The 15,860-nt window shown below is 42.1% G+C and overlaps 2 protein-coding genes across 2 annotated transcripts; one reads left to right on the top strand and one right to left on the bottom strand.

The window, feature by feature from the left end:
• Positions 1 to 2,974: 2,974 nt before the first annotated feature.
• Positions 2,975 to 9,780, top strand: LOC125513725 (eukaryotic translation initiation factor 2A-like). Its single transcript, XM_048678904.1, has 13 exons — positions 2,975 to 3,135; positions 3,217 to 3,574; positions 4,867 to 5,053; positions 5,158 to 5,392; positions 5,470 to 5,538; positions 5,624 to 5,725; positions 6,766 to 6,806; positions 7,034 to 7,167; positions 7,247 to 7,310; positions 7,443 to 7,539; positions 7,616 to 7,731; positions 9,310 to 9,335; positions 9,427 to 9,780. Exons 1-13 carry the CDS (start codon positions 3,102 to 3,104, stop codon positions 9,521 to 9,523), a joined length of 1,560 nt encoding a protein of 519 aa, XP_048534861.1. The 5' UTR covers positions 2,975 to 3,101; the 3' UTR covers positions 9,524 to 9,780.
• A 546-nt stretch (positions 9,781 to 10,326) lies between these two features.
• LOC125513726 lies at positions 10,327 to 15,524 on the bottom strand. Its single transcript, XM_048678905.1, has 4 exons — positions 15,367 to 15,524; positions 12,537 to 12,827; positions 11,748 to 11,984; positions 10,327 to 10,998 (listed from the first exon to the last, which is right to left on the bottom strand). The coding sequence occupies exons 2-4, from the start codon at positions 12,783 to 12,785 to the stop codon at positions 10,723 to 10,725; spliced, it is 762 nt and encodes a 253-aa protein (XP_048534862.1). The 5' UTR covers positions 12,786 to 12,827; positions 15,367 to 15,524; the 3' UTR covers positions 10,327 to 10,722.
• Positions 15,525 to 15,860: the final 336 nt, after the last annotated feature.

Below are 15,860 nucleotides of genomic sequence, written 5' to 3'. Positions count from 1 at the left end.
TTGGACTAGCATTTTTGGTCGACTTGGAGATGGGGAGTTTTCCATTTGACTTTAGTAGATCCAGTTAAGATTTCTTTTTAATCCTCTTATGGTTATACAAAATCTTGGTGTTTGAATCGAATTGTTCTTAGCTATGATTTTGAAAAAGGCAAGCAAAAATAATACGGATGTAAAAAGTCAATTGTCACTCCCATAGTCTCATACTCCCCGGAAGCGGCCCTCCTCGCATGAATATTCAGGGCCCCTCTTCTATTGTAGCCGCCGAAAACTCTCGTTTTTCTTTCTTTCATCAAATATGACAGCCGAAAAGTTTTTGGCCGCAACTTTGCGTTTGTTTGCTCATGCCGCAACTGGGCAGACATGGAAAAGGGTCCCGCTTTTCTCGGGAATTAGTTCTTTATATAATCGTGAGCACATCAGACAAGAGTGTTTTCATCCAGTGGGCGGATCTTCTCCCGATATGTTAATTCGGCAAAAGTCACGGCTGCTAAGGTGCCACACCATCGCCGTGCTTATTTTTACCCTTGTGGTAAAAACGGCTGTCGGCTGTGCAATTCAGAGATGATGCCGCAGAACTTACAAACGAACAGTATTAGCGAGGTAAAAGAAACGGCATTTGAGAAGCAACACCAGCCGCACGTCCCGTACGGTGCTGAGTCAGGAGCCCGCATTTACGGCCGGATCTGCCGACCGCTGAAGCCCTGTGCTCCATTCACCCATACACAGGCTAGCTGAGCTGACAGGTTCACAGACTACTACTGTGCTAGAGATCTGAATCAGAGCAGAGCTGCCTCTGGGGTCGCTGGTTCCATCAGGGCTTGTGGCTGGCACTGAAGGGCCGGTCCGTTTCCTCTCTGCAATGCATTCATGAACAGAGGGCGACACTGGAGAAAATCCCAACTAGTTGCAAGTTGCAGATGTCTGTCTATGGCTATCCAGGCCACTTGGATTTCCTTGTTCGAAAAGGGGAAAACAACCACTTGGATTTTGGATGGATAACGGTAGCCATGTAAAGTGTTTTTGTCATTTGATAGTTGTGTGCGGCTGAATTCGATCGACCAAGGAAATGGAGTGTCTCAGACTGTCGAGCCAAAGGAACAACGGTCCCTGTGAATGGAAGGAAAAGTGCACCCCGGCAGAGCAGCAGCTTCGGGCTGTTTTGCTTACGTGCAAAACTGACCTGCCGCTCAAAAGACAAAGTAAAATGAGAACGCGTTCATTGTTTTTGAGATAGCTCACCACTCATGTCAAGTGGTAAAATGAGAACGCGTTATCATGAATATTCCCCAGAATAGAAATCTCCCTGCAGGTAAGCTAGACCTTTCACAATGGTCAGCATGTAATTTTGTATGCCATGGCTTTTTTTTTCGTTTTAGTAAAAATATATATTAAGCCATTGTTTTAGTTTATTTAACCTACTTTTTGGTTAATTAACAAAACCAGACCGTTTGATAACTGCTCGGAGCACTGAAGGGGAAGGATGTGCAATATACTGCAACACACATACCTGTAGTTCTTATATTGTAGCAAAATCCATAACCGAATAACCGATAGTACAACAAAAAATGAATAATAAAGTGTGCCGATTATTTTGGGCCTAAGTATAACGTCCATGTGAGCGAAATCTCTTTTGCATCCCTGGAAGGTTAACCTGTTGCTATATTTCAGTGGCACAATCACCCTCCAATCACATGGTTGGCTGATTCTATTGTTTCCTGTGATTACTCTATACTTCATATGTTATGTTATGTTTTGTATAGGTAAGAAATACATCAGTAACAAGAGATGGAAAAAGAAAGTTACTAAACTGTTCCTTTGGCATGGTAGACATGTTCCCACTTTCTAAGTGGATTGCTTCAATAGCTCAGGGCATGTTATCATAATAATATACTCCCCCGTTCCAAATTTTTTGTCTTAGATTTGTCTATATACGTATATACCTAATACTAAAACATGACTTGATACATCCGTCTCTAGACAAATCTAAGACAAAAATTTTGAGATGGAGGGAGTATAAAAATAACTCTATTGGTCTTTCTTTTCTATACAATCATCGGGAGGAAAAACAGTCGGATCAAATGAATATGTGTACATTCGGTTCAACATATATTTCCACCGCGACTCGTGATAACTGTGACTTGTATGGTACCTTCAAGATGGATCAACTTTTCAAACAAAACTATTGATTATAGGATCAGGGTCACTCCACCAAAATCGATGACAAAAGACACATAACAGCTGAGCTGGGCGGGCGGGCGGCCCATTCCCGCGCGGGATGCGTGTTTGGTCGCTATCCATCCCCCAACATACGCGCACACTAGGATGCCAAATCCACTAGAGGAGCCAACGCTCATTGGCGAGTGTGGTAGGACGGGTCTAGTTCGTGTCGCGCCATTGCGTTTGTTGTTTGCTGGCTGTAGTTTTTTGTTGTGCCTTTTTTTTGGTTTGTTCTTTCCGGTTTCATATTTTTTTTGTTTGGTTTTCTTTCTGTGTTTTCTTTTTAATACATTGTGAACACTTCTTTAACATATGATGAGCATTTTTTGAATACACACCAATATTTTTAATATTTACTAAACATTTTTTAATAAACACTGAAGATTTTTCTAATATATGATGAACATTTTTAATATACGTTGACCATATTTTTAATATATACTGAACTTTTTTAAAAATTATACTGAACCCTCTCAAAGAAATTGTACTGAAAAATATGTTTTTTGTTTTCTAATAGGGATTTGAATTATTTAGCTCCTTAAAAGAAAACCGTTTCTTTGTTTTTTGAGGGAAACTCGGTTTTTTTGTTGAGAGAAAAAAAGCGCTCGTGCCAGAATGGGCCGCCCCATTTCCCAGGAATGCAGCGCAATCTGTTTATTGGCCCGCGGACGTTTTTCTTCCGTTTCTGTTGCTACGAACTAAGGCCCACAACGCCCTAACAAAAACTGAGGCCCACAAACTAATGAGCCCCATGTGTCAGTGAGGAAGGCATGACATAGGCACCACCCGCATCCAGCAAAGTCCCCTCGCCGCGCCGCCGCATCCACCGCAGCTCCGCTTCTGATCTCTCCGCCGGTCCCCGAGACCTTCTCGCGCAGTCGGCCATGGCATCGCAGCAGCCATCCCTCGCCATCCTAGGTACGCTGCCTCCTCCCCTCACGGTGCTTTCCCCTAATCTTGCGCCCGTCTGACGTAACGCGCGACTGGGGCCAACCGCAGTGCGCGAGCCCGACGGCTTCACGGTGTGGCCCGGCCCTCCCTACCCGCCTGGTTCCAGCCCGCCGCAGAGGCTCCCCAAGACGGCGTGCAGCGCCACGTCCTTCTCCAGCGACGGCTCCCGCCTCCTCGCGACGGTGGCCTCGGCCTCGGCTACCGTCTACGACTGCAGCTCGCTCTCCGTCATCAGGTCCTTCGACCTCCCAGGCCTCACCTCCGCGGCGCTCTCGCCCACTGGCTCGTACCTGCAGACCTTCCAGAAGTCGTCTTCGCCGCAGGTCAAAAATGTCACGGTCTGGCACGTTGACACCGCCACGGCGCTCTACCAGCACTACCAGAAGAACTTGTCTAAGGCCAATTGGTTCGTGCTACTAGAACTTTGGTGCTTAAATTATGATTCATGAACCTGGATGCTTAATTATACATGTACAACTTTTAATAGTGAGGCTGAACACTTCATATGATGGAGTGAAGTGCATCTGCAATTGTATCCTTTAGTTCATTGCAGGCATTTCATTGCTAAATAATTGCCCGTGGGTTGCAACGGGAGTCTAAACATTTTAGTAGTAGATGAGATTAAGCACTTATTTGGTAAGAATTTGTTGACTTACCAAAGAAAATATTATTTAGGAGAAAGATCAGATATGAGAGGAAAATTGCCATCTTATTGTTAAGCACTTGTTGACGTGCCAAAGAATATTACTATTTGGGAGAAAAATCAGAGATGGGAGGAACAAAATCAAACAGGAGAAGGGAAGGTGGGACCATATATAGTGAGGTTGGACGAAGGAGAGGTTCGACAAAAGAGAGGGTGAAACAGGAACCTTACGTTCTTTTTAAAGTACTAGAACAATGCCCGTGTGTTGCAACGCGGTATAAATATTCTAGTACGTTAAATTGTGATTTACCTTCCCATAATATGCGATTGTGTAAATAAATGTTCATCAAATTCTACCCGTGATTTACCTTATATGTTGATCATTAGTGATTTACCTGCCCATAGTATGTGATTTTGTAAATAAATGTTCATCAAATTCTGCCCGTGATTTGCCTTACATTTTGATTAGAAATTTGATAAGTAAATTAAAGTGAAATTGGTTTACAAGGTAAGTAAATTAAGGTGATTCATTATTATACGGGGAAGGTTGGACGAAGGGGTGGTGGGAAGAAAAGTGAAACGGGAACCTTACATTCTTTTTAAGTAGTAGATAAAAGTAAATATAATATAATATAATATAATATAATATATATATATATATATATAGAGAGAGAGAGAGAGAGATAAAAATACAATAGATGTATATGAATGTTCCAAAGCTGCATATACACATAAATATCTCCTATCACCCTTTGTAATGTTTGAAATCACTACTGAATAGGTACGACTATCCTAGATTTGTGGTGCTATTGTTTTAACTTCTAAGACATCCATACCTAGTGTAGTTCAACAAATATTGATTCACACCCGGGGTAATGATTCCAACTAGTCAGGCCTTGGATGCTTCAAAATTTGCATAACTCTTGTTTCTAGGGTGCTACGTAATCTAAACGGACTGTACACCTAAGACCGCTAATTTAACTTAGCCATAGTTTGGAATGGGTGACGAGATGCATAAAGCTTACTGGTGCATGACATGTTGATTAAATTCATAGGCCAATGGTTCAATTTTCTGCGGACGAGTCAGTCGCTTGTCGGATGGCGACCAACGAGATGCAGTTCTTTGACACAAATGATTTCACTAAAGGGATTGTGTACAAGGTAAGATTACCAGGCATAGCTGCATTGCAGCTAGCAAGTGCTCCAGGATCTCATGTTGCTGGATTTGTCCCAGAGGCAAAGGTATGACTTACTTGCTTTTGACTTTTGCAGTGTTTCTACAGTGAATTAATTTCACAAACTCAATGGTTTTGCTATCTTTCTCCTTCCTTTTTTCTTGTAAGTAGGGTGTTCCAGCCAGTGTTCAGATCTTTTCTTGTGACAAGGATGCACAAAACCAAGTTGTTGCCCGCAGGAGCTTTTTTCGCTGTTCAACTGTTCAGTTTCACTGGAACAAGGGGTCTACTGGACTTCTTATTGTTTCCCAAGCTGATGTGGATAAAACCAACCAGAGTTACTACGGTGAAACCAAGTTGCACTACTTGACAACTGATAGGGCCTTTGAAGGAATTGTTCCTCTCAGTAAGTTCTTAGTTTTTGAAATTCTTCACAAGGCTATTTTTTAAAGTCTGGTCACTAATTCTATCAGCAATTTGCAGAAAAGGAGGGGCCAGTGCATGATGTTCAGTGGTCTTCTTCAGGTTCAGAGTTTGCTGTGGTCTATGGATGTATCCTTACTCTTACATGAACCATAATATTTCAGATTTAATGTCTTGCTGTTTTCTGCACAAGTGTTCCTTGACTGAAACTCAGTTATGCCTGCCAAAGCAACAATATTCAACAAAAAATGCAATCCTCTTCATGAGCTTGGTGAAGGCCCTTATAATACGATAAGATGGAACCCCAAAGGGCGATGTATCCTTGCAATGATTTGATCAGCCAGTCGTGCTGTGTTCTCTGGTTTGAGTGGGTGTATATATATAGGGTTGCTAAAGTGCGCTAGAGCGCATTACGATTATAATGCGCTCCGACCCATAGGAGCACGGGCGGGTCACATGTCCTACTCAGCATAACCACCTATTTTTCTTGTGGAGGATAGTAAAATCACAAGAAAGTATAGTAAAAGAATTAATCTTATTACTGATGCATCTGCACGTTCTCCGTCCCACCATATAATTTAGCTACATAGTAATGATCTATGGGGGAAATAGTAACAACATTAATTGGGTTACTGCTTATGCACCGGTTCAGTGCCCATGGACATTTTTCCTTTTTTATTTGATTGCTCATAATTTATTTAGTGTTTTCCGCTCTATACAAGATATTTAGTTAGGACAGAACGAATTACTACTAGATCCAACTATATTTACTAGATTCTCGTTTTTTTTTTACTAGAAATAAGGTCTAGATGGTAATGGTTTTGATTCTATTACTATGATAGACGGATTACTACATAACCTAATTATTTTACTACCAAACAACTAAGAAAGAAAAATGGTGCAGATTGAACCGATGCAAGTAGTAGTAATGACAGTTAATCTATTACTATGACGAGCGGGAACTTGTGTGTGCAGCCTGTAACGTAATTAATTCTGTTACTTTTTTTTGGATGGCCCATTACTATGTGTACTAATTTTCTAGCGAGACGAGGAACCAGTGGGTGTAGCCGTAATCGATTAATTCAGTTACCATATCTGCCACGTATTTTTACTACCTTAAGAAAATTAGGTGCGTGTGTGGGTGGTCCGTGTGTACTGGCCGAACGGCGCGTGATACGGCCGGAGCGTAGAATTAGAGTTCTACGCTCATGCTCGCTTTAGCATACACTCCCTTTGTTATAGTATAGTTATTAGCATAGCAATATGCGTCTAGCAAATTATTAATGTTATTTCTTTCGTGTAAGAAAAAAATCATGTTTAGCTTGGTGATATCCTTAACCCAAGTTTGTCCACCAGTTATTGTTATAGCTGGATTTGGTAATTTGCCTGGTGATATGGTATGTCATTCCGCTAAAATTTGTAGTAGGCAATAGCCTTAACAGTTAGAATGAGTGAACATTCTGACTGGGGAAGTCTTATGTGGTTTAAGAGAACCTATGACAAACTATAAAGCAAAAAAGGGCATCTTTTAATATTTCTAGGACAAACTATAAAGCAAAAAAGGGCATCTTTTAATATTTCTTCAAGTGGTTGCCACATAGCTCACAGGGTATTTTTTGTCCAGGCTTTCTGGGATTATTCAGAAAAGAAGTTGATACAGAAAGCAAAGGCTGAATGGTCTGTCATAAGTGAATGGTCCCCTGATGGTCGCCATTTTATGACTGCTACAACAGCTCCAAGGCTTCAAATAGATAATAGGTACATTTCCTGCAGCTTTAGCATGCTAGTGGAAATGGTTTAGGATCCTTGCATGATTATCTTATATTTCCTGGTGCAGAATAAAAATATTTGACCACACTGGATCTCTGCAGTTTATAAAGGAATTTGAAAAACTGTATCAGGTATGTCGACAGCATATAACCACTTCTCTGTTATCTGTACCCCATTGGTCCTAAACAATTAGTAACGTGTTGAAGAAATATATATGCAAGCCCTCACATTGCACTCATGATTGTTGCTTTTCAATTGTGCAGGTTGACTGGAAACCAGAATCTCCTGAAAGATTTGTTGACATTGCTGAGCTCACGATATCTTTGAATGGCTTAAAAATTGAAGAAACAAAGAAGCAAGGTTCCAGTATTATCTTATGCTCCATGCTAGCAAGTCTGGACAAATTATTTTCTCCTATTGACTTGTCTAGTTTCAGGACAAGGTTCTAAATCGGCACAAACATCAAGCAAGGCTCCTGTAAATGTAGCAGCAAAACCTGCAGGAGCATACCGTCCACCTCAATCAAAGCACACTGCAGCGCTTCAAGACAAGGTAAATATGAGAGATACATCAAATTCTAGTTATCCTGAAATGCTGGGCTTGCTATCACAAACTATAGAACGAATCACATCTGTTATACGCATCACTGACCCTGTGCTGATCAAATATTGACATTTTGTGGGGAATCAAATTTTGACTTCATTTGCTCGCTTGCCACTTTATACATACCGAAGGGTACGGTGCTGTCTGAGCACACTTTGCAGACTTCCTCATAAGAATTGGGATCTTTGATATGTGGACTAGAATGTCGAAAGAACAGAAAAAATGTGATGCCAAAAAATCATATGAATAATCATGATGGGCATCCTAGGATGAATCCATTCTTCAAAGCGATCTTGCTAAGTGTACCAGTAAATGAATAGGTGCCAGGTTAATAAAACCCAAACTGTTTCCGCCTTCCTCTCGAACTGAGCTATTTCTGGTCGCTCCTGAAGTCCTGCAATGCAGCACACTGCATGTGCATAATGTTGTGGTCAAACAGTAATAGCCTAGTCTTTGAGAGCACATATATATTGCGGGAAGATGTCCCACCAACTCATTTATTACCTAGAGAAACGAGTCGACATTTGGCATTTGTTTGTTTATTCCTGCAGAGTATTTTTAATATACTAGAAAAGAGTATACCATTGCTGCCTGCACCCGCAGGTTAGATTACCAGCATGTGCAATGACATTACGCATTCTACGACATTTCACTGAAATAATACTGTTTGCTGGTTCATGATTTTGTATCGTAACCTGATTACAGCGTTAATGGATACCGTCAGGTTAGATTACCAGCATGTGCAATGACATTACGCATTCTACGACATTTCACTGAAACAATACTGTTTGCTGGTTCATGATTTTGTATCGTAACCTGATTACAGCGTTAATGGATACCGTCAGATCTTGTTTGTTTTGGTTGCTCTGTAATCCCATAACACGGTATTAGACAAGCCTAGTACAAATTTGTTACCGGTCGAAATCATCCGTAATGAAAAGCCGCTATAGTCCCCCCTCGCTTTCTTCTCTGCGATTTATGCTGGTTAAAGCGTCGCTGTCGCGGTGCCACCGCCACCAGCCGTCGACGACCCGTCATTGCAGGCGCCGCCGCAACCAGTCGCTGTCTTTGCAGCCACCGTCGCTGCTGCAAGCTGTTGGCCTCGCTACAATTCGACATCTCCCCCAAGACACGAACGATGTGTCCTCCTTCCTCGCTCCCCATGCGCGGTAGGGAAGCTACAGTGCTACACTGGTGTCCCCTGTGTCCCTTCCTTCTCGGCTTGGACCTGGACACCATGCTTCCAGCTGGTGGTTACGCCGTCCTCGGCTGATACATACCAAACTCTAGTATTCATTAATGTTACAACGTAGGTAGCCAAACAAAATATGATCTTTGCCCATACCATTTACGTTAGATTTGCGTTTGCATTACCAATCTGGAACCAAACACTTAGTTAATTATTATTTTGTACTCTGTATGTTATACTACCTGCAGCACTCTCTGTTCGTAGTTCAAGTGGGTGAGAAAGCTCTCATTGCTCTTATGTCATATACTGACTTTCCACATTATTTTGTTGAATCGCAGCTTTTCGGTGGCCTTGCTCCTACCGGGTCAGTTTCTTCATCACGGCCTGCATTTTCTTGTTTTTATCTTATGTCACTTTTGGCTCTATGCAACTCACCAACCTTGGAAATGAAACAGAGGAGAGATGAGCAAAACTGCATTGAGAAATAAGAAGCGGAGGGAGAAGCAGAAGGAGAAGAAGGCTGGGGAAGGCTCTTCCGCTGATGACAGCTGATCCACTGGCTTGTTTTGGCATTTTTCGCTGCTGAGTGAAATTCATAGTGACGAATAGTTCCTTCATTCCGAAGAAGAAATGGCTATGCATCTTGTGAATGAGAAATGACGCTTTCCAGTTACACTGTAATATGTGAGACTCGAGTCAGAGGCACAAGAATGACCATAGAATTTTACTCGACTTTTCGCGCTGAACGCACGGACAGTTTGTGTAACTATATCACAGAAAACAGTGGAGCTATTTTATTTTGTTTGTCAGATGCATGTTTTTTTTTCTCCTAGGAAACACATCAGCAGCTCTGGTTATTCATTAAGTTGTAGAGAAGTGCCGCCACAAGACACAGAAAGAAGTCAACGCAACCGCCCTGAGGTTTCAGGAAACGATCACATTGCCCCCTGAGCTTTGAAACCGGTTATTTCATCCCCTGGAGTTTGCAGAACTAGATAAAGCACCCACTGGGAGCTTTGATCTGCTCCGACGAAGAGAGAAGTCGACGCAGCCTTGCGTGCATGGAAATGACCATCACTGGACTATGACATTACACGCCACCCAGCGAGCAAGACCGACGACACCCACAAACATTTTTTTTTAAATGGACACCCACACACATTCGTTGACAGCATCGCATCCCTATTCTTTTCAGGCAATACTTCACAGCAGCAAGAGCGTGAGAAACAGATAGATGGAATACATTACATCAGGAACTCGTTAACTGGTCTTGAAACATTGGTTCATGATATTCATTGCACAGTGGTATTAATCTTCCATGTTCTTTTCTTGTATTAGAGGATTGTAAACCAATGCAAAGGATGCCAACGACATCCAAGGACCAAGTGCTTAGATAAATCTTCAATTTAGCCACATTGGTTCTCATATGGCTTTTACAGTTTCGATCCATCGCAAAATAGGTGACCAGCCATGACCTACATCTGATTAGCAGGCTAACCATCATAAATAAGGAATAATCGGTCTCTTCGACTACAAAATTTCCAACAACTTATACCCACATTCAAATACTTGACAAACCAGAGACAGAAATACACGCTAACCAACAAAGAACAACACCATCTGCCCCATCAGGAAACTCCATCCATGTAAAACCTTTGCTCCAGCCAAGAAACGCAGCCAGTACCCATCTCACCCACACAACACCCAACATATTCTTTCAAGTGTCAAAAAAGGACGGTGGAACGCCAGAACTAAGACTTCTGGGCATGTGGACGCCAGTTCCCTCTGCAAAGCTCCTCCATAAGATGAACAAACTTTTGAGGCTGCTGCCACCACATGGGTTCCGTAGCAGCTGGCCTTTCGTACCGCTCTTCTTGAGAGCCCTCGTTTTGCATGAATTTCTCCGAGAAATTGCGCCATTGTTGCATGGAGCGCTTCAGCCGGGCAGTTCGCTTACCAGTAACCAGATATCTAGTGTAGTCCCTCGCAAGACGGTACAGCTCCTCCCCTCTGATAATATGGATGTACTGCACACCATCACACAAAAATACAAGTGATTGAGATTAAAGTCACGAGTGCTTAATGTTAAGGATCAAGCTAAGCACAAATACACAACTATGAGACTTTGTACAGGTATAAAGGTCACTTGTTATTCCCATATTGCATGTGGAGGATGCAACCTATTCATACACAAGAAACTTACTTCATAAGCACATGGTACGCAGTACATAACTAACACACGATCTTCAATACAACCCGAACCAAGTAAGCAACCAGCAATGAACTAAAATCTTTCAATACAACCCGAACCAAACAGCGACCAGCAATGAACTAAAATCTTTCATTACAACCCGAACCAAGCAAGCGACATGCAATGAACTAAAATATTTCAACCTGAACCAAGCAGGCGACTGGCAATGAACTAAAATCTTTCAATACAACACGAACCAAACAGCGACCAGCAATAAACTATCTGTCAACATACAGCGCTTGATGACTAAAACATACTCATAGAAAACTATTTTGGTACAAATGATCCGATGCTGGTTCTAATCACAAGGAAAATGCTAGATGGCACAGTTATTGTACTAAAAACTAACTATATAACAAGAAATTTCCTAAAATATAACCTAATTATTTGCTGAATAGCCATTAATCATTATAACATAACTAGAAAGTGGAGCTACACTACAGTTTACAAATCAGGAGCGGTAAATGCAAATAAATAGCATTCTGAAAGAAAGGATAAACACAAGAAGAAAGCAGTGATAGTTACCACAAGTATAAAAGCAACAGTTGCTAAGATAACTTGGACTACTTCATCCAATGATTCCTTGAATGATTCATCTTCTGGGCCACCGGAACCACCATTGCCTCCACGCCTGTTTCCATTCCCTCCACCTCCACCAGATGCTTGTTCTCTCAGCTTGGTGAATTTCTCTTTCAGCGCATCTTGTATGGGTCGTGGCTTTTTTGCATCAGCCATGGCCTTCTTCAAATGATCCATAAAGGGCTGTAACAAGGCAACAAACAAGTTAAGCAGACTGTCCTGCCACACTCCTAATAGAAACCAAATCAAATGTATGTACATGCACCTTTCCAGCACAAATCATACGGTGCATAAATTGAGAATATAGAACTCTAGTGCCCCATACAGCTAATGTTTACTTCTATGACCAAGCCAGACCATGCACCTAATTAGAAACCCAGAATATTGTTTGAATATGAATACAAAACTGTGTCTGCTACAATAACTTGGATGGTCCCACATAGGCTCTATTCTGATCAAATAAGCAATCGTCAGTTTTTTTGTCAAAACAGAGAAATATCAGACACAAGCAAAAATAGCCTTTCGACCAACCAAGATTACATGAGTTAAATATCTTAGTTTCAGGAGCATGCCATAAGCATGTTTTGGGAGAAGGTGGAGCAAGGTTGAAACAAATAATGACAGATATGTTAGTTCGCTTTGAGAAAAGAACAATAGCATTCATGACTATTTTATGGGTTTAGACACATACTCTCATCATGCATAATCAAGCATAGAAACACGGAATATGCTTACATCATTGTCAATCTCAGGGTTCCCTTTTCCACTTGAGGCGCATACAGGAGTAAGCCTTGGATGGCTAGCAGCAACAAGAACAAGGCGTGGGTAGATATGCTTATCAAGCTTGCGAAATCCGAGAGGACGTGACCGTAGGGAATACTGGGGAACAGGTAGTAATCTGCAGGTCTTCCCAAGACCCGTTATGGGTCTGTCCACAATGAGCCCAGTATGAGGCTTGCAAGTTGTAGCTTGGAAGTAGCTCATGGTTTTCTTTTGCTTGAATCGCCGAATTCACCAAAGACAAGCCTGTAGATTTACAGACAGCGTGAGTTTTTTCTATGGAACAATAAATGAAGTAGGAGCAATAAACCAATCCATGTTCTTGTATTCACCATAGTTCAATCATACAAGTGGAAACATATTCAAATCTATACTCTATACCTACTAATAAAGGGCGGTGATATGCTTGGTCTGTCACGCACTTTCTTACAAAAAATCCCTGATCTATATGAGAATCAACCCGCAATACCAAGAAAAACGATTTGCCAAAATAAAATAAAAAAGATTAATATTTAGCAAAGCACTGCTTCGGGCCAATTCGTATATTGATACAAAGGTGTTTCGAGCCAGGATCGAACTCACAACCTAACCTCCCCGTCAACAACTATATACAGCCAACTGGGCCAGTTGTTGGTTGTGCTATAACAGACTGTTCGTTTGATAATTAATAGTCCCACCTCGCTTCTTTACATAAATTTTTCATAACTTAAATATGTTGGGGACTTCCCTACAGAATTAAGGAGGCGCCTTGAGAATAAACAAAAATAGGTGTGAGTCCCGGCATGGGGAACGAAGGAATTTAACTTAACCGGGTGGCTGCACGCTCCCTATAAGAAGAGAAGACTCAATGATGAAACAGCAGGTGCCTATATAAAGAGAGAGACCCAGTATAGAATGAAACAGACCCAAGAAGGAAACGGGCGTGTTCATCAGTTCCTATGAAAGGAGAGGCCCAATACAGAATGAAACAAGACCAAGAAACAGCATGTGTATGTGCCTATAAAAGAGAGACCTAATAATAAAGAATGCATTGGTTATCCATGCAATGCACAGAGAGAATGCTCCTGCTCACGCATGCATTGGTGCCTATAAGAATGCTCCTCCAATCAGCGAACGCTATGCCAACGAAGACCGGGAAAAAGACAGCAGAGATAATTAAGCCAAGCCGGGCCTAATAATAATAAATCAGGACTCCTCCACTCCGTGGCCCTCCGGCCATTTAAAACCCTATAAATAAACTAACAGAAATCCACATGCTAGATTTGTACCAAGCAAGCATAATTCATGTGTACTAACGGAAATCCACGTGCTAGATTTGACAATGAAGAAATCATAATGTTGAAGAAAAAAGTGTAGCTTTATTACCAATTAATCGGTTGAAAATCTAGCATAAACACTAGCCACAATATCAACGCAGTTGTTTTCTACTAAATAAACTAATGGAAATCCACGTGCTAGATTTGCACCAAGTAAGCCTAATTCATGTGTTCTAACGGAAATCCACGTGCTAGATTTGACAATGAAGAAATCATAATGTTGAAGAAAAAAGAGTAGCTTTATTACCAATTAATCGATTGAAAATCTAGCATAAAGGCTAGCCACAATATCAACACAGTTGTTTTCTACTAAAGCAGACTGGATTTAATAGTAGTCATAAAGATCATGTGGACTAGGCAATAAGTAGTAGGATGAAACATGCTTCTGTTTTTTTTTTCTTCCTCTCTTTCCAATGGTTGCAGAGAGTAGCTCGCGGAGGGCGGCACTCACGTCGAGCTTGGCGAGATTAATTTCTAAAGCTTTAAGCATCCCCTTGCGCTAGCGCAGTTCAATGACAGGTGTGTCGCACGATGGCCGAGCTCATCATCTTAAGATTGACAACGTTCGGATGTGTTGTCATGGGGGGTGAGGGGTCTTGACCATGCTTATTATTGCACTACGTCGCTAAGATATTAATTCTCCCGTTGCAACGCAGGGGCATGTTTGCTAGCAAGAAGCAAAGTGGAAATACATCGAGGTTGTGAATCTATTGACGGCTTCAATTTCATCAGTTAATCTTGAACAAGACAATTTCTCTTCTCCAGATGGTAGATAAAAGCAAATGCATAAGATGCAATCTTGTGGTTTAATAACCACCTTGAGGAAACATTTAGCGTGGTTCTCACAATCTCAGATCTGGATGTACGTAATGCCAAATGCCAAAAATTTAATACGGAATCCACAACTAAACATGCACTACCTTGCTCATGCTCAAACCAACTTATGGAAAACCACAAGTTAAGTGGATAAAATTCTGCCTCAGGAATGATGGCGCGGAACGACTAAAGATATGCGTACACACAGCTACAAGGAATCTCTCGTCCCTTCCCATACAACAGAATGAACCTTCTCCGGGAACTCCGTCATCACAAATCACATGCGGAAACGCAGCGGGCCGGAAAGGGGGTCGTAATCGGCGGTAAGAAACAGTATGTTTTGTTGATGCTGAAACAGTGAGGGGCTCAGATAAGGGTAGAGGCCCACCACGCCTCTCCCCATCTCCGCGGCAATTTGTACGATCAGGTACCCGAGGGGGTGAACCACAGCGCAGGCCAGAGCATCCTAACGAACCCTAATCAAAGTGGAAGGTGCCGCTAGGCACAAGCCACGAACACGACGACCGTGAGACGGGCAAACCAAACGGAGACGAGCGCACGGGAGCACGCGAACGCCGAAGGCGAGGGTCTCGGATCATGTGAATACGCGGGAGGAAAACGGGGGCGGTGGAGCAGGCGTCACGGTCGCTTACCTCGAGCACCACGGCGGCGGAAGCGGAAGGCTGGACCCCGGCGGTGGGTGGAGGCGAGGCGGGGTTTCCGCGTACGAAGGGGGAACGAGAAGATGGGACGGGGAAGAAGGAAGGAGGAAGGGAAAGAGGCGATTTGGATTGGGGTCCTCGTACTCGGCTCGGCTCCGGCAGTTTTTTTTTTTTTTTTTTGAACACTCGGGTCGGGAAGTTTTTATTTTTTGAGAGTATCCCAGCGCCGCGCAGTGAAAGAGTTGATCGGAGCCCACAGAAACGGGTGGGCTCCCCGCTCCGCGTAGCTGCTCGGTCCTGTTTCCTGAATCGGGGTCTTCCCCTTTTTTTAAACCGGATTTATTCTGTATTATTTTCGGGGTATTTTGGTTTTTTATTTAAAGTTTTTTACTTTTAAAATCTCTTGATTTTTTAAATGGAATTTTTTTTGAATTTTGGGAAAACATTCAAATTATTAATTATTTAAAATTTTGGAATTTTCCTGA

The sequence above is a fragment of the Triticum urartu genome, chromosome 6 (genome assembly GCF_003073215.2).
Source record: "Triticum urartu cultivar G1812 chromosome 6, Tu2.1, whole genome shotgun sequence".
NCBI classification, from domain to species: domain Eukaryota; kingdom Viridiplantae; phylum Streptophyta; class Magnoliopsida; order Poales; family Poaceae; genus Triticum; species Triticum urartu.
This window is presented reverse-complemented; position numbering and strand designations above follow the sequence as displayed.

Coding starts and splice junctions, on each gene's coding strand:
- LOC125513725 (XM_048678904.1), top strand. CDS start 3,102: ATGGCATCGCAGCAGCCATCCCTCGCCATCCTAG. Junction 3,575..4,866: donor AACTTGTCTAAGGCCAATTG/GTTCGTGCTACT, acceptor TTAAATTCATAG/GCCAATGGTTCAATTTTCTG. Junction 7,732..9,309: donor CTGCAGCGCTTCAAGACAAG/GTAAATATGAGA, acceptor GTTGAATCGCAG/CTTTTCGGTGGCCTTGCTCC.
- LOC125513726 (XM_048678905.1), bottom strand. CDS start 12,785: ATGAGCTACTTCCAAGCTACAACTTGCAAGCCTCATACTGGGCTCATT. Junction 11,985..12,536: donor ACCCTGAGATTGACAATGAT/GTAAGCATATTC, acceptor GCCTTGTTACAG/CCCTTTATGGATCATTTGAA. Junction 10,999..11,747: donor CTGTTGCTTTTATACTTGTG/GTAACTATCACT, acceptor GATGGTGTGCAG/TACATCCATATTATCAGAGG.